The sequence below is a fragment of the Carlito syrichta genome, unplaced genomic scaffold, assembly GCF_000164805.1.
Source record: "Carlito syrichta isolate Samal-C Ts95f unplaced genomic scaffold, Tarsius_syrichta-2.0.1 Scaffold301555, whole genome shotgun sequence".
NCBI lineage: Eukaryota > Metazoa > Chordata > Mammalia > Primates > Tarsiidae > Carlito > Carlito syrichta.
In genome coordinates this window covers 389,559-408,482 of record NW_007245651.1, presented here as the reverse complement: position 1 = coordinate 408,482, position 18,924 = coordinate 389,559, and the positions used below count along the sequence as shown (strand labels likewise).

Below are 18,924 nucleotides of genomic sequence, written 5' to 3'. Positions count from 1 at the left end.
AAACCCAGCTGGGGCGCTGACATGAGCAGGCAGCCCCCTCCTCAGTAGCCAGCCTCTTCCCGGGAGTCGCGGGGAAACTTGGGGGAGTCCCCCAGGCCGGGGCAGTCGCCGGCTCCCAAGGGGACCCCGTCAGCTACCAGGCCCTGCGGGTGGTACTTGGGGTTGTAAATCTGTCGGCCCAGGCCAAAGACCTGGCTGCTGTGGCTGGCATCCTGTGTGTAGGCCATCTGCAGGGACATGGAGGAGTTGTCACATTTGTCCGTGCCCAGCTTGGTGTCGTAGATGTGCCACCGGGTGCCCGGAGCCGTCATGCCCACCTGGCTGGCACACTTGTTGGTGCCCATTGGCAGGCTGATGGTTGAGTGGTCCATAAGGGGCAGGATGTGGTTCTTGGGGTCGTACAGGTGCTGCCTCGTGCCATAGGCGGTCATGTCCGACTGGCTGGTGCACTTGTTGGTACCCATCTGCAACCCGGTGACGCACTGGCTGGCCTTCATGGTTGTGTCGTTGAAGTTCCGCTCCTGCTTCTCCAAGTACTTGATGCTGATGTCCACGCCACTCTGCAGCCGCTTGGTCTTGGCCTTCCCCGCCAGCGCCAGGAGAAACAGCTGCACCTGTGTCATGTTCCCACTCTCAAACAGGTCATTGGCCTCGAACAGTTCCATGGAGTTCATGCCACAGCTGACCGTGGCCTTGATGAAGTTGGAGAGGTTTTTCCAACTGGTTCCAGTTCTGCATGGACCGGTTGATCTTGGGGGCGGAGCCCGGCTGCAGCTTGTTCATGAGTGTGCACAAGATAATCCCATCCTTCAGACCCTTCTGGAAGTTGGGACTGATGGAGAGGCCAGTGAGTCCCTCGATCCAGCTTTGGAGTTCAGCATCCTTCTGAGGGTCGTATGTGGACAGAAGCTGGTCCTTGACCTCGGCTGCGAGGCCGTACGGGGGCCCCTTGTTGAACTGCGTGGTGCTCATGGCTGGCGGGACCGATGGACGGGATGGACCGACATTGACATTTTTTCATGAACTTTTTCTTTTTTGCTTGGTGATACTACCTAACGTGTATTTTTAAATCAACTTTATTTTTGACTTACAGAAAAGTTGCAGTGATTAGTTCTTGTATATCCTTCACCTGGTTTCCCCTAGTGTTAATGCCTTATATGACTATGATACCTTTATCAAAACTGAGATGAACATTGGTGTGTTATATAAATTCCATACTTTATTCAGATTTTACCAGTTTTTGCACTGTTGTCGTTTTTCTGTTTTAGGATCCAATCCAGGATACCACACTGAATTTAGCCTAATGTGTATTTTAAATATTATAGTTCAACTTACTTTTTCCTTTTTTTAGTTCTTGATGAAGCAGATAGAATCTTGGATATGGGCTTTGCTGATACCATGAATGCTATTATTGAGAATCTTCCCAAGAAACGTCAGACTTTGCTTTTCTCGGCAACACAAACCAAATCTGTGAAGGACCTTGCACGCTTGAGTTTGAAAAACCCTGAGTATGTCTGGGTTCATGAAAAAGCAAAATATAGGTATGTACTCTTTGATTCAATCAAAATCAATATCCTTTTTTTTAGTTTAAGGATTTGATGTTTTATTTTTATTTATTTATTTATTTATTTTATTTTATTTTTTTGAGTTGGAGTCTCACTCTGTCGCCCAGACTGGAGGGCAGTGGCCGCTCCCGGCCACCTCAGCTGGGCTCCGGCGATCCTTCCACCTCAGCCTTCCAAGTAGCTGGAACTACAGGCGTGCGCTACCACGCCCGGCTAATTTTGATTTATTGTAGAGATGAGGTCTTGCCAAGTTGCCCAGGTGGGTCTCGAACCCGTGGGCTCAGGCAATCCATTCACCTCAGCCTTCTAAAGGCTCAGGATTACAGGCTGAGCCACCGAGCCCGGCTAGGATTTGATATTTTAAATATATGTTTTCTGGGATATAAGACATTGTATGTGTTGTTAGATGTACAAAGCATAGTAAATATATTAGTTAAAATTACTCAAATTCTGCATATATCCTTAAATGTTAGAATACTCTAATATAGCATTCTCCAAAATGTGATCTGAGGAAGAAACATTTTTCCTTATGATTTTCTTATGATTTCCTTAGCATTTTATTGTTCACATATTGTTATATATATTTGTATGAATCACTGCAGACTTTCAGGAGAAATGTTTTCCAGTGAATATAAGTAAGATTCTATGCTGAAGATATCAATATGGTTTTAACTCTACTATTATTTATATCTTAAAACTTTCATTTCTTCTTGCTATGAAATATTAGTGTAAAAAGAAGAAGATTTGGGAGCTAAATTGTGTTATCCAGATGAAAAACCCTAAAATACAGAAAATATGGGTATTCAGGCCCACCTTGACCTCTTTTAATAAATGTCTAGTATTAAAAAGTCCAAGGACAGAGACTAGACTCTATGCTTCTAGGTGAACCTAATGGATACACTTTGGAGAATCTGAGTACTGGTAGCTTTGAATCAAGAACTTGGGAATGGAATAGCAAGAGATACTTGAGATCTCGTTTTTTTCTTGGCTTACTATTGTGTAGATATTGGTCTCTTACACTTGTGTTGAGATAGCCATGGACATTTTTGTTAAATTAACTTGAAAAGACGGACTAGGTTTTTTGATTTTTCTTCTTTTTACTGTTTGCTTCCTGCCTATTTTCAAAATTCATCAGACAGATTTTTCAAGCATTAGATGGTCTCTAAGACCTTTCATAATTTATAAGTTAATTGTACATATTATCCTTATCCTTAATTTCTGTAGACAAGAGTTACGTATTATCTGTAGGTCATAAAATTTTAGAAAAAACTGAATGCAAAGACTGATATTTCACAAATGAGTTTTGAAGCTCAGTTTTCCCATCATTTATAAAAAATGTGGCTTTCAGCCGGGCTCGGTGGCTCAGCCTGTAATCCCGCTCTTTGAGAGGCTGAGGTGAGTGGATTGCCTGAGCCCGCGGGTTCGAGATTCGCCTGGGCAGGCGAGACCTCATCTCTACAATAAATCAAAATATTAGCCAGGTATGGTAGCGCGCGCCTATAGTTCCAGCTACTTGGAAGGCTGAGGTGGAAGGATGCCGGAGCCCAGCAGGTCGAGGCTGCGGTGGCCGGGAGCCACTCCAGTCTGGGCGACAGAGTGAGGTGCCAACTCAAAAAAAAAAAAAAAAAAAAAAGTGACTTTCAAAGGATTGATAGTAGCAGGAAACTGTGGGGAGGGGGGTGGAAGGGCGAGGAGGTAGGATCGACAGTAGTGGATATCTGCCTGGGGAAGTGGGGGGGGACACACCTCATTAACAAGTGTACCTGCACAATGAATATTTGTATACCTAACCTTTAATTTTAAAATCACGAAATGTAAAAGTTAAAAAAAATGTGGCTTTCAGAAAAAGTTTTAGAAGGCAGACATATAGTGACCTGTTTATAAAGTTGCAAATTATGTGATAATGGCTGCAGTCCTCTTTAATTCTAAATTCACAGGAAACATTATAAAAAAGCAGATGCTGTTAGGAATTTTGTCTAATGTCAATATTGACTTTCCCCTTTAGTAACTTATCAGTGTGGTTAATATACCATGAGAGACTATAAATCAAGAATATTTTAAAGTATTACGGGGTATCTATTCTGAAATTGTGAAGGGCCCCCAAACTAAAGAGAAATGATATCTTTCTGAAGTCAGAGTATACTTAGAAAAGTATACCAGTGTTTTCTTTATATTGCTATATGTAGGCAACTGGTGCCTCTAATGAATTTTTTTTTCTTTTTGAGTCACGATCTTTCTCTGTTGCTTAGACTGGAAGGGAGTAGCACAGTACAGCTCACTGCAGCCTTGACTTCTTGGACTCAGGCAATCCTCCCACCATAGCCTCCCAAATAGCTGGAACTACAGGCACACATCACTGTGCCCAGCTAATTTTTCAATTTCTTTGTAGAGACTAGGTCTTGCTGAGTTGCCCAGACTTGTCTTGAACTCTTGAAATCAAGTGATCTTCCTGCCTCTGCCTGGCAAAGTGCTGGGATTATAGGCGCGTGCCACCATACCCAGCCTAATGATTTTATTTTTGAGAGAATATTCCTTTAATTACTATGCCTTTGGGCCATAGTGATTTATGTGGTGAATTATAAAAAATTTCAAATTTGAAATATATTATGAGCTCATTTTATTAGGTGCAAACAAGTTTAGTATTACATCTGCTGTTAATTTGAAACATAATCTTTATAAAATATTTCTTTTTATCTTTACTTTTTGCCTTTAAGTCTTGTCAGAGATTAGTCTACCTGTTGCTCGTTTCTTTTGGTTAGTGTTTACATGGTGAACCTTTTCTCATCCGTTGACTTCCTACATTGTTTATGTCCTATGATTTCAGATTTGTCTTTGTGAGTAGCATATTTTTAAAATTTGCGATAATTGCTTTTAACATTTAATCGACCTAGTTATTATCTAGGTCCCTTTACTGATTTCTGCTATTGTGCCTTCATTGTCAAGTATTTTAATTCCACATAAATTTTAAGCCCCAAAGCCATTATTATTACTCTTTGAATCACTGATATTTATTGACATTTACTCAAATATTATTCTTCTTGCATTGTCATGCTTCTATCTGATATGTTTTCTTTTGCTCAAGTAATTTTTTTTTTTAGTATATGTCTGTTGGTGAAACAATCCTTTTTGACTTATCTAAAAACCTCTTTATTTCATCTTTAAAGGCTATGGCAGTTTTTTTTTCTTCAAAATATCTTTCTATTATACTCTAGGTTTTATTATTTCTGTTAAAGTTATCTGGCAGTTCTCTTTTTCTTTTGAGGATAATTTTTTTTTCTGGCAGGCACATGTGATAATGTCAGGTTACCCTGATCTGGTCTAGCCTGGCAATTAGACTTTGTGTCTATTTTGTTTCCAGTTTTTCCCTAGACTTGAGGTATAGTCCTGACACATAGGGCCTAGCCCTTCTCAGGGTCTCAGTCCAGGGTGTCTACCAGAGCCCCTCTACCATGACAGGCTCTGAACCTCATAGCATTGTAAGACTGCTGGAGTCTCTGCTTAGTTCTGTACCTTCTGGGTTGTTGCTTTTTGTTGTTTTCCCCCATTTTGCCTTGCTTGTGCTCAGTTTAGGAATTGGCTTACTCCTCAAGGGTAAATTGTATGAAAAATTTTAGAGTCAGTTTTCCTTCTGTCTAGGGTCTGGGACTGATGTGTTTAAGCCTCATTAAGGCTACTACTTTGTCTCTTCTGCCTTGTAATCAGCAACTGCTCTGGGGTAAAGTGAGGTGAATATAGGGTTTGGCTGTGGGCATTTCCATTTTCTTCTTTAGCACCTCAAGTCCTAGCTGCCCCTTTTTTGTTTTGTGTTTATTCCAACTTTTACAGCTGACGTTGCAGTTCACAGAGTTAATCTGGCAGGAACCACTACCTTTTTAGCCTTAGAATTTTAGCAGCCCATGGAAGCTGTTGCCTAGCTCATTCTTTCCTTGGGGATTGCAAAGTTGTGATATTTACATTCTCTCATTTCTTCATTAGCTTGAATTCTTTTTATATCAAACAGCTTTCATATGAACTGTGTAACTATCTGAGGTACAGTTCTTACCTGAAAGCCAGAATTTGACTTTATGCTCCTTATTAGCTTTAAAACTAATGAGTTGGTTCCCTAGTATTTTCCAAAGCTGAGCAGTGTGTGTTTTTGTTTTGGTGATGTAAATGAACTTAGATTTAGTGATAGCTAAATTTAATGATGATTAAAGATGAATTAATGATATTTAACTCATTTTAAAAATGTCCTTGAGTCAATAGGAATAATTATATTTAATACTTGTCTCATATCATCCAAGACGCTCATAGGAGATACTTCAAGTTTTGGATCCTTGACACATCTCAGTATTCTTTGATGGATGCCTTGCTTTCTGGTGCTCTAGGTTTATCTTACACATTTCCAGTTCCCATAAAATCCTTCTAGCAGGATGTGGTATTTGAAGACCGTAGTCTAGGTGCTAGTGGGGATGGTCATTTTGTTAGACTTTTCAGTGGACAGACCCTTTTTAAAGAGTTCATGCAATATTTACAAATCAAATTTAGGCTTACAGGCTTTTTACACAGCCTCATTAAAAAAATATGTATCTTTTTTCTCTTATGCCAAACATCTTCATTCCCAAAGATTTTTTTTTTGTTCCATCTGTCAGTCAGTATATCTAAAATAGTTTCAGGATAGTACCAGTATTACTGTTGATGGTGATTACTTTTATAAGTAATGATTCCGTTGCAGTTCTTTTTTTCCTAAGCTAGTTTAGTAAAGATGCAACAATCACATATCTTTGAGATAATTGCTTTGTCATTAGGTCATCGATGTGATACATATTTGGACTCATTTGTTTTGTTATTTTGTAAAATTTTGATTCATTTTTTCCCATAACCCCTCTATAGCTATGACCTATTTATTTTTTGAAGTCTTTATTATTATTTTTTTTAGAGCAGTTTTAGATTCATACAAAATGGGGAGGAAGGTACAGAGATTTCCCATTTACCTCCGGCCTCCACACATGAACAGCCTCCTGTGTTATCAACACCCTTGCTAGAATGGCGCATTTGCTGCAATGGACGAACCTACACTGATGCATCCTTATTGCCCGAAGTTCATAGTTTACGTTAGGGTTCACTCTTATGATGTGCATCCCCATGGGTTTATACATTTATAATAACATGTGTCTACTATGATAGTACCATACGTATGTTCACTGTTCCAAAAGTTCTCTGCCCTATTCATCCATTTATCTCCTTAAATTATCCTGGCAGTCACTGATCTTTTTACTGTCTCCATAGTTTTATCTTTCCAGAATGTCACACAGTTGGAATCATACAATGTGTAACCTTTTCAGATTAGCTTCTTAGTAATATGCATGTAAGGTTTCTCCATATGCATTTAAGGTTTTCATGGTGTGATAGCTCATTTCTTTTTAGCACTGAATAATATTCCATTTTCTGGATGTACCCCGGTTTTTCCATTCAGCCACTGAAGGACATCTTGGTTGCTTTCAAGTTTTGGCAATTATGAGTAAAGCTGCTATAAACATCCTTGTGTATGTTTTTGTGTGGACGTAACATTCTCAACTCCTTTGGGTAAATACCAAGGAGCAAGATTGCTGGGCCAGATGATGAGGGTGTGTTTGGTTTTGTAAGAAATGGCCAAACAGTCTTCCAGGTTGGCTGTACCATTTTGCGTTCCTGCCAGCAGTGAGTGAGAGTTCCTGTTGTTCCACATTCTCGTCAGCCTTCGGTGTTGTCACTATTCTGGATTTTGGCCATTCTAATAAGTGCGTAGTGGCATCTCATTGTTTTAATTTACATTTCCCTGATGATGTGCAGAACGTCTTTTCATTTGCTTATTTGCCATCTATGTTTCCTCTTTGGGGAGGTGTCAAGATCTTTGGTCCCCTCCCCTTTAAAAAATTGGGATGTATCTATTTGAGGTTTGAACGTTCTTTGTATATTTTGGAGAAAAATCCTTTATCATATGTCTTTTGAAAACATTTTTTTTCTCATTCCATAGTTTGTTTTCTCATTCTCTTGACAGGGTCTTTGACAGATCAAGAATTTTTAATTGTAATGAAACCCAGCTTATCAATTCTTTTGCTTATGGGTCATGACTTCATATCTAAAATCAGTTGACTCCTAGTTTTTTATTTTTCTGCCTGTCCCTCTTTCTTTTCCTTTCAATATAAACAGACACACATGAATGGGCATGTGTATGCATATATAATGTTTACCCCAACCCTAACGAGTGGTACCAAATTATATGTACTATTCTGCTACTTGTCTCTTTGCTTAACATATCCTGAAGATCACACCATAGCATTATATGGATATATTCATTTCTTCTTTAGAGTTGCGTGATACTTAATTTATGTGGAAATGTAATCATTCCTCACATTCCCTACTGATGCACACTTGGGTTGATTTTCATTGTTTTTTTGCTTTAGAAATAATGACATATATTCTTATGTTTTATTCTAGTGTTAGAATAGAATCCTAAAAGTAGGTTTATTAGTTCAAAGAGTAAATGCATGTATATTTCTCTCCAACATTTTAAATGACATTTCAAGCATTCAAGAAATAGAGACTTTTACAATAAACACCTAATAGCCGCCACATAGATGCTACTTAATGGCAGCATCCATTTACTTGCCTTTGTCCATCCTTCTCACTGTGTATTAACCCATCTAATTTTTGATGCATTTCCAGAGTAAATTGCAAACATCTGTACTTCCCCCCAAGTACTTCAGCCATGTTTCACTAATGAGAGTTTAATATTTGTACAGATTTTTTGGGTACAAAATTTCTATGCAGTGAAATTACATTTGAATTTTGATGAATGTGCATATATCTGTAACCTAAAGCCCTAATAAGATGTAGAACACTGCCATCAGCCCAGCAAGTTCTCTCATGCCCTTAGTTGACCCTGCATTTTTAGGTAATCACTGTTTATGTGGTAGCTTTTTTGGCATATAATCTGTAAGGAGTTTTGAATGTATTTCTTCTTTTTTTGAGTTGGAGTCGCACTCTGTCACCCAGACTGGAGTGCAATGGCTGCTTCCGGCCACTGCAGCCTCGACCTACTGGGCTCCGGCAATCCTTCCGCCTCAGCCTTCCGAGTAGCTGGAACTACAGGCGCGTGCTACCACACCTGGCTGATTTTTGATTTATTGTAGAGATGAGGTCTCGCCAAGTTGCCCAGGTGGGTCTTGAACCCTGGGCTCAGGCAATCCACTCACCTCAGCCTCCCAAAGCGCTAGGATTACAGGCTGAGCCACCGAGCCTGGCTATTTTGAATGTATTTTAAAGTCATGTGTTGAATTCATTTCCTGAGAGACAATAGAGAAAGTGGGTTTTTTTATTTTTAAATTTTGATGTATGTGTGTAGGAAATTTGTTTGAAAGATGTGTCACTATTAAAACTTGTTTCCTTTTTTGGTCTGGATTTCAAAGTTGCAAACATGATGTATTTTTTTTAATGTTTCTCTCCCCTTAATTCCACAAGCACCCCTGCCACTTTGGAACAGAACTACATAGTTTGTGAGCTGCCGCAAAAAATAAGTGTGTTGTTTTCTTTTCTGAGAAGCCATCTGAAGAAGAAGAGTATTGTATTTTTCTCCTGTTGCAAAGAGGTATTAGCCGTTTATTCTTCTTTCTGAAATTATCATGTTGAATCGTCTTTTTTGAAATAGCAAATTCCAGTTAGACAAATAATTATATTGTAAGAGAAATACAGTGTAGGAGTGATGAGGGATCTGTAGTGTGTTGTAAAGGAGACTGTGGCCGAGACATTAAACTCTGCAAGGGCAGAAACTATGTCTTTTATTTGGTATTGTGCTAAGTGCTAACAATGCTAGAAAAATAGTGGCCTTCAAAAAATATTGGTAGAATGAATACTTGTTAGCTAGGCTAAGGGAGGTCTTTGTAATCTGACATCTCTCCTCCCCTTTATGAATATGGAACAGAATATGCCATTTCTTTCATGCCTCATGTCTTTATTCATGCTAATCTGTCTAGAATTCTCTCTTTGCTTACCCTTACCTTAGTTCTGGGAAGACACTAGAGTTCATTAAGGCAAAGCTCAAATGTTACACCCAAAAGTCCCTTTCTAAAGATTCAATTGCTCCTCCCTATCCTGCTGCAATATTTTGCTTATATCTTCATTTAGTTAATAAACACATAATGAACACTAGCCCTGTGCTAGGAATGAGGAATTCAGAGATGTATGAGAACTTGGTCTCCTCTCTGAAGGGAAAGGGGCCGTGGTCTTTGTGTGTGTGCACACTACTTCTCTTCTAGTATATTTCAGATTCCTAATGACATATAGGACATATTATAGATCAGTTCTAGGTTTATAGTTTTTGCAATAATGCACAGGTGGGTTTCTCTCCAGTTTGTGGGAAGGTAAATGGTGGTCTTCCTCTGTTTTCTGCTGAGCCCTGTCATTTTACTGTGCGAAGAATGACTTCAGATTTTTAGGATCTGGTTAGATTTTAGAAACTTTATATCTCCTAAAGAAGAGTTGGTTTTGGTATCTAGATACTAGGAAACAGTTTTGAGAGTCATGTTTCTACTCTGTGCTCCTTTGCTTTTCCTTTTGTCATGGTAGATGAAGTTCTTGCTTGCTGTGACCAACCCTTCTTGTGTGTTCCAGACTCTGTCTTCTCATTTGTACGAGGCCTATGCCTCGGCAAAATATTCCCTTTCTCTCTTAGATTTTCTTTTCTCCCTACCCATTCATAAATATTGCCCATATTAAGAATGAGAAACAAATCCCTTGTCCTTTTCTACTCATTGCCCACTGCAACCTTGAACTCCCGGGCTCAAGTGATCTTTCTGCCTCAGCCTCCTGAGTAGCTGGGGCTACAGGCACATGCCACCATGCCTGCCTAATTAGCAAATTTTTTTTTTTAGAAAAGGTGTCTTGCTATGTTGCCCAGGCTGGTCTTGAACTCCTGGCCAAAAGCAATCCTCCTGCTGCAGTGTCCTAAGGTGCTAGGATTCTAGGCTTTTTCTGCTCTTCTTTACAGCAAACTCTTCTAAAGACATATCTCTGCTAAATGAATCACCTTTTCATCTCCTGTTCTCCCCTTAACCCTCTGCTGAATCAGTCCTTTTTAAGAGAAACAGCTTTCTAGAGTCAGTGCTCAGTTATCAGTCTTTATCTCATTTGACCTCCCAAAAGCAGTTGACACAGCTGACTATTCTCTCCCTCTTCAGACACTTGAGACTCTTATGACTCTACGCTATCAGCCTCCCTGCCTCCTTCTGACTATTCTATTTTAACTCCACTGTGCTGGTTCTCTTCTGCTTGACCACTGCAATTTGGAATCCTTCATACCACTCTACTCTGCCCCTTTTCCATATGTGTTCTCTTTCTGAGTAACCTCATTCATTTCATGGCTTTATATTTATCTGTATGCTAACAACTACCAGATCCACATCTCAATTCCTGACTTCTTTCCTGAGCTGCAGACCCATGTATCCACTTGACTACTGCATATTTCCAGTTATATGTCTAGAAGGCATTTCAGATTGGACACAGAGTTCTTATCCCTAGATTTACTTCTTTCAACTTCCCCTTCTCAGTAAATGACTGAATTTTTGTTGTTGTTGAGTTGGAGTCTCACTCTGTCACCCAGACTGGAGTGCAGTGATTGCTCCCGGCCACCGTGGCCTCGACCTGCTGGGCTCCGGCGATCCTTCCGCCTCAGCCTTCCAAGTAGCTGGAACTACAGGTGCATGCTACCATGCCTGGCTAATTTTTTGATTTATTGTAGAGATGAGGTCTCGCCAAGTTGCCCAGGCAGGTCTTGAACCCACGGGCTCAGGCAGTCCACTCATCTCAGCCTCCCAAAGCGCTGGGATTACAGGCTGAGCCACCAAGCCCGGCTATGACTGGATAAAGTCCTGTTTGTCTTTATCCCACAGTCAATCTGTTGATAACACATGGCCATCACCTCTCACCACCTGCTATGCTGCAGTGCAGAGTGAACTGTGCTTAATTTTCCCTCAGCCTCCTAATTGCCTTCTCCATTCCCTCACCTCCTTTCCTGTGGTTCTTCCACATTATAGTCAGAGTGATCTTTGGAAGGTAGAAACTGGAATATGTCACTGCCTTGCTTAAAACCCTCCACTGACTTTTTCTCCTACTTGGAATTAAATTAAGCTCCAGACTTAGAACCTGCATGCCTTTGTTCCCTATGCACCTTCTACCTCAGCTAGTTTGTTAGAGAGTGGGAAGTCAAGATCAGTCTTGATCAAGAGATGCAGACTGCAGAAAGTGTTTATGAACTCAGTGTGCACTTCCTGAATTTCCATATGTCCTTTTCCTGAGTCTGCTGTGCCTGAGAGTGCATTTGTGGTCTCTGGATTTTCCTTTCCCATCTCACCTTTCATAGTTGTCCTTTCTCCATCTTTACAAAAGCAAAGCATGAGTGCATTTATTACTCATCTTAGTGGTACATTGTCCCAGAATCAGAACCTCCCTGGCCCTAGAATATTGCTGTTGAGAAAGTGAATGACTAATGAATGACTGGGTAACAAGTCATTTTGCAATTTACTTGGTTTTCCATTCTTTCAGCAAAATCGGAGACAGACCTTAATGGAGTTATTAGCCAATAGAGCACCAAAAAATATAATATTCTATCATGATTTTGCCATATTTTGCAGGAGCTCAAAGAGTTAAGCGTCTTTGAGTCCATTTTTCTATATTTATGTGAACAGATTTTTTTAACACCTGTGATAAAATAAAATGATGCTGAATTCTGCTTCAGTCTAGCCATCCATAGTATCCATTTATGAGTATATAAAATAAAGAGAACTAAAATAGTCAGTTACATTTAGTCCTATCACTGAGATATATTTACAATAATTTTATGCCTAACAGTTATTTGTCAAATCCTAACAATTCTTATTTTGGCCAGTTCTGTTCTACATATTGTAATAATTGCTCACTCTGAGAAGAATGCTAAGTCAATCTCATGGCCACAGAAAATTAAAACTAATCAGTTTTAATTTATGTAGGAAATGGTGAGTTATGATAACATGATCGATAAAAGACTGAGTTTTAGACTTAAGATGCAAGTCTGTGGGGTTTGGAAATAGAAATGTGAATTAAAGGAGGAAAGGAAACTTTCTGTTGAAGAGATTCTTCTTATTTTTTATTTGGTAGATGGTAGGTCTCAAATTCCTCTGCTCTTTAGAATCCATTGGCTATGTTGATAAGATGTAAGTTTTTATTTAAAAAAATCAACATTTCTTAGAAATTACATCCTTTGCAACTCTTCAGATTTGGAAAGATTTCAGATGTCAACACAAATGGAAGATTATTTTTTAAAAAGTTGGTAAATATGTGAGCAAAAATGTTTGAAGACCACAACTCTAGATATATTTCCCTTTTTCTGCTCCATATTTAACATTTTGTTTAATTGGTAAAATTTGTGCTCCTTAATGCATGTTTTGCTATTCATCTTCTAAAGCTTTACTGCTGCCATCCAGAGGTACCAACACGTTCTTCTCTTGATGCCCAGGTTCAGTATCTGTATCGAGTGTTCTGCCGTCTCCGTCCCGGTATTTCTATCCTTGCCTTACATGGTCGCCAGCAACAGATGAGAAGAATGGAAGTCTATAATGAGTTTGTCCGTAAGAGAGCTGCAGTCCTCTTTGCTACTGATATTGCAGCCAGGGGGCTGGGTAAGAAAGCTTCCTATCATAAATTTTCTGTGATCATGGGAAACACAATTTGCTTGTAAAGTATATTTTCAGATATATAATAAAGTCAGCCAGGTGTGGTGGCTCTCGCCTCTGATCCCAGAACTTTGGGAGATGGAGGTGAGAGGATTGCCTAGCCCAGGGGATTGAGACCAGGCCGGGCAACTTGGCGACACCTCGTCTCAACAATAAATAAAAAAATAAGCCGGGTGTGGTGGTGCATGCCTGGGGGTCCAGCTACTTGGAAAGCTGAGGCGGAAGGGTCGCCTGAGCCTAGCAAGCAGGTTGAGGCTGCAGTAACCGTGAGCTGTGCTACTGCACTCTAGTCTGGGTGACAGAGTGAGACTCCGACTCAAAACAAAAAACAAAAGTTCTTCAAATAATTGGGCTTTCTTTTCTTATTTTGTAAGAGAGAACTAAGTAAATAGGCAGCAGTTGATTAACATTAAGGATGTGTCAGTGAAAATTTCTGTAATAGTTGCATCTTTTGTGCTCTTACTATTGTTTCATGATAATTATGCCACAGAATCTTGAGGAACCTGCAAAATCAGAAGAGGATGAACAGTTTAACAATATGAAAACAGTTCCTGTTTCTTTGTAAATTGGAAACTGTTTATGTTAATGTTGAACTCATTCAACAAGAAAAATCAGTGAGATCTGTCTTTTTACCAACCATTCACATTTTTATCTTAAAATCACTACACATTAATGTATTTAAATTTATTTTCAAAATGCCATTGTTGATAGAGAACTTGTGGCTTTGTGGGAGTGGGATGAGAATGGAAGTAATTAGAGAGGAAAACAAGTTTAGAGATGGGAACAAAGGATGAGAATAAATAGGTCGTAATTTGAATCCTTCAATCACTTTATCTTATCGTATTTGTTAATACGGCAAATTTTTAAACAACCACACAAAGAGCCTAAGTTTAATCTACCCTCATATATACATTATGCAACTCATGACCCTCCTTCTGTCCCTCTTGGAGTACCCTAAAGCGTATCTTGGACGTCCTATCAGTTTGTCCACATGTGACTGGGGAACTAACCAAGTATGCATCTTTCAGTGTTCTGGGCTGTTTTCTCAGGCCCACAACAGTTCATCCTCTACCTCCACCGTCACTGAGTAGATAGTTTCAAAACATTCTGACTGTGCTTGTATCTATTTATATTTCACTGTGACTTTTGAACCTGAGCTAGGACAGGTCACAAAAGCTAATTTTGAGCTTAAGTTTACTCCTTTCAAGTGTCAGGTTCCCTTTTTAAAATTATAAGATAATTTAAAAAAAAATCACACATATATACCATCTACTCACAATGAACAGATGTTAACATTTTATCATTTTTTCCTTGGATTTTTGTTAAATATTAATCGATGTCATCCTTTTACTCTCCTCTCTTCTTTCCAGACACATTTGATGTGTAACCTTTTATTTATTTTATTTTATTTTTTTTTGAGTTGGAGTCTCACTCTGTCGCCCAGACTGGAGTGCAGTGGCCGCTCCCGGCCACTGCAGCCTCCACTTGCCGGGCTCCGGCAATCCTTCCACCTCAGCCTTCCAGGTAGCTGGAATTACAGGCGCGCGCTACCATGCCCAGCTAATTGTTTTTGATTTATTGTAGAGATGAGATCTTGCCAGGTTGCCCAGGCGGGTCTCGAACCGGCGGGCTCAGGCAGTCCGCTCACCTCAGCCTCCCAAAGTGCTGGGATTACAGGCTGAGCCACCAAGCCTGGCTGATGTGTAGCCTTTTAGTTGACGGTTCTTCACTTCTAATCCAGAGTCTGTGATAGAATTCAGCAGGTCTGTGAGCTTGGATGGGGAAAAATATATATATTTTCACTAGCCTTTAACTGAAGTTTAGCATTATGGATGTAAGCAACAAATTATTATAGTTCTAGTGGTACTTTTGACTTAGTTGCCAGTTGAAATCATTTTATATTAGTTAGTACAGATACCTTGGAATATTGTTTACACTTAGTAGTTTTCTGATATGGTAGTGATTATTAGGCCCACAACTAGATTATGTTTTTTAATGTGGTAGTAAATAAGCATATACATTACTATATCAAATCTAATACACATATTAATGTTTATATATCATTTTCCCCCCTATAATCCTAAATATTTACTTCATGCATTTAAAGCATCTGAGAGGGCGTTCATAGGCTTCATCTATGGCACAAAAACTGTCCAGAACCCCTGTCCAGTTTATTCTTAAAAAGCAATCTATAGCCGGGCTCGGTGGCTCAGCCTGTAATCCCGTGCCTTTGGGAGGCTGAGGTGAGTGGATTGCCTGAGCCTGCGGGTTCGAGACCCGCCTGGGCAGCGAGACCTCATCTCTACAATAAATCAAAAAATCAGCTGGGCGTGGTAGCGCATGCCTGTAATTCCAGCTACTTGGAAGGCTGAGGCGGAAGGATCGCTGGAGCCCAGCGGGCGAGGCTGCGGTGGCCGGGAGCGGCCACTGCACTCCAGTCTGGGCGACAGGGTGAGACTCCAACTCAACTCAAAAAAAACACCAAAAAACAAAAAACAAAACAAAACAAAAAAGCAATCTATGAATGTATTCACAAGCAATATATAGTATTATCTTGGGTATTTTAGAAGTTCATATAAATAATATCGTTATGCATGCTAGTTTATGATTTGCTTTTGAAGTCTTTCTATGTTGGTGTGTAAAAATCTAATGTGTATAGGTAGAGTGTCCCATTGTATGAATGTGTCCAATTATACATTTATTCTTGTAGTGTCTTTTAAACTCTATTTTATTCTTTTTTCAGTTTTATGTTTGAATAAATAATCTGTGCATATGGAGTAAAAATGAGTTATAATGAAACAACAGGCTCTTCTCTATCTCCCTCACTCCTTAGAGGCAACTGCTTAACACTCTTATTTCTGGAGTTTTGTTCTATATTTCTAAATACTCTAATACGGCTATTTTTTAATGTGTTGAGTTTAGGAATTATTCAAAGACTTTCTTTTATAACGTAACAGTCGTCCTCTTCCCTTTCCCGCCCCCTGCCATCTTTCCTGTATTTGTACATTATGGCTTTTGAAAGTTAAATGAACATTTCATATTTACATTGTTTTGATTATAATTAATTGGTACTGAGGGAAGTAGTGTACTAAGATGGCTACCTGTCTTATACTTCCTTTTGTGTTTTTTTTTTAGTTAATAATTCAGTTAATTGTTGTACAGTCTGCTTAGTTTTGTGTTCCTAGTTCTAAATTCTTAAATGTTCCCGTAGATACCATGTGCCAGTTCTCTGACAGTTCACAGTTCCGTTTCTTTTCCCCCTAGGACCGCTTTTTTGCCGCCTTCTGCCTCCAGCTGTAACCTGGCCTGGTTACTCCTTAAGCCTGATATACTCTTCTCATCCTGGGGCTTTTCTTTCCAGATATGTCTTCCTTTTTTCTTGGCTTCCTTTTTTTCCCCCTCAAAATTTAAATAAAGCCCATTCTCTAATAGCTGCCTAAGAAAGGATTTTGAGTCCCTGCATATTTGATAATGGCCTATTCTTGAATGATAGATAATTGTGTTGGGAATAGAATTCTAGGTTGAAATGTTCTCTTGGAATCTTGCAGATATTTTTCACTGTCTTCCAGTGGTCAGTATTCTGTTGAGATGTTTGCCTTTCTTATTTCTTTTTTGTAACCCCCTTTTCTTTGTCTGGATATTCTTAGGATTTTCTGTTTATCCAGTGTTCTGACATTTTATGATAATAGACCTTAGTGCGAGGTCCTACTTTTCGCACAGGCATTCAATGTTACTTTTTCGCTGTACACCAGTACTGTTCAATAGAATTTTCTATGATTGTTAAAATATTAGAGTCTGCCAGGCGTGGTGGCTCAAATCTGTAATCCCAGCACTTTGGGAGGTTGAGGTGAGAGGTTTGTCTGAGCCCATGGGTTCGAGACCAGCCTGGGCAACATGGCGAGATCTCATCTCTATAATATATCAAAAAATTAGCCGGGCATGGTGACATGTGCCTGTAGTTCTAGCAGCTTGGAAGGCTGAGGCAGAAGGATTGCCTGAGCCCTGCAAGTCGAGGCCGCGGTGGCTGTGAGTGTGCCACTGCACTCCAGCCTGGGCGACAGAGTGAGAATCCAACATAAAAAATTTTATATATAATATATATGTATATTCCAGTCTGCGCTCTCCAGTACTATAGCTAGTAGCCACATGTAGCTGTTGAAATCTTAAAATGTGGTAAATGAAACTGGGGAAAGGGTGAATTTTAAATTTTATATAAATTTTAATTAAACTTGAATAGCTGCCATATTGAGAAGCACAGAATAGAGACTCATATCTCTTGGTTTCAGGAAATTTACCTTTGAGTTGCTTCTTGGTGTTTTGGTTAAATAAATATTCAATATTTACATGATTTGACTATGTAATTAATAGTTTGCTGCGGGGGGAATTAGAATACTTCAATTGTTTCATATACCTTTTTTGGTGACTCTCTTTGAGTAAATAGCTGTCTTGTTATAACATTTTTTCATTTTTTTGTTTACTCTTTCTGTAAGAGTATTTTTGACCTCTTTGATCTTTTTATTTTTTTGTGGTCCTCCCCTCCCCAACCCCGTCACCTGACCTCTTTGCTCTTATAATTTTCCTGTTTATTTTCTCCTATTACCCATCTCTGTCTCTTTCTTTCTTTCTGGAAGATTTCTTTGACTTTATAGTTTAGCTTTTCTGTTAAAAAAAAACAACAATTTTTTTTGAATTGGAGTCTCACTGTGTCTCCCTGGCTGGAGTGCAGTGGCACTCTACTCACAGCCACCGCAGCCTTGACCTGCTGGGCTTAGGAGATCCTTCCACCTCAGCCTTCCAAGTAGCTACAGGCGTGCCACCACGCCCAGCTAAGTTTTTGATTTATTTTAGAGACAAGGTCTTACCAAGTTGCCCAGGCTAGTCTCGAACCCCCGGGCTCAAGCACTCCTCTCGCCTCAGCCTCCCAAAGTGCTGGGATTACAGGTGTGAGCCACTGCTCCTGGCAGACTGTAAAAAATGTTTGACTGTTGGCTGGATGCGGTGGCTTAGCCTGTAATCCCAGCAGCACTTTGGGAGGTTGAGGTGAGAGGATTGCCTGAGCCCGGGTGTTCGAGACCCGGGCAACTTGGTGAGACTTCATCTCTACAATACATCACAAAAACTAGCTGAGCGTGGTGGCATATGTCTTTAGTTCCAGCTACTTGGAAGACTGAGGCGGAAGGATCACCTAAGCTCAGCAGGTCGAGACTGTGGTGGCTGTGAGTGTGCCACTGCACTCCAGCCTGAGCGACAAGAATGAGACTCTAACTCAAAAAAAAAAATTTTCTTTTTTTAACTTTTAAGAGCACCTTCTTTACAGCCTTTTGTTGTTTGATTGATGCAGTGTTTTCTCCCTGAGGACATTGCATTTTTATATTCTCTACATTGTTTTTCATCTGTTTTTCATACTTCAAGCTTCTCTCAATTGGCTGCAATGGATGTTTTTATATTTAACAATGAGTCACCAGAAACCTATTTGAAGTGATTTGTACTTAGATTAGGCGTGATGACTAGTGGTCATCATTGTGAGGGGATTTGTACAGAGCTGGCCATTTTGTGGAGGCTGCAAAATGTCGATGACTGTTCTCTTTGAGCATTTACTCTCTCCTGAGAAGACAATCTGTCTCATGAGAACT

At 39.7% G+C, this 18,924-nt stretch overlaps 2 protein-coding genes across 2 annotated transcripts in view; one reads left to right on the top strand and one right to left on the bottom strand.

Moving 5' to 3' along the window:
- DDX10 (DEAD-box helicase 10) overlaps positions 1-18,924 on the top strand; it is a 273,197-nt gene that overhangs the window by 14,067 nt on the left and 240,206 nt on the right. Inside the window, exons 6-8 of the mRNA XM_021710807.1 lie at positions 1,352-1,541; positions 9,048-9,174; positions 13,075-13,237. Coding sequence (XP_021566482.1) covers positions 1,352-1,541; positions 9,048-9,174; positions 13,075-13,237 — 480 coding nt within the window. The remainder of the gene's footprint in view (positions 1-1,351; positions 1,542-9,047; positions 9,175-13,074; positions 13,238-18,924) is intronic.
- On the bottom strand, positions 42-993 carry LOC103257122 (calponin-2-like). Its single transcript, XM_021710805.1, is given in 3 exon segments — positions 42-581; positions 615-713; positions 715-993. Coding segments are annotated over 3 exon segments (897 nt in total). The 5' UTR covers positions 973-993.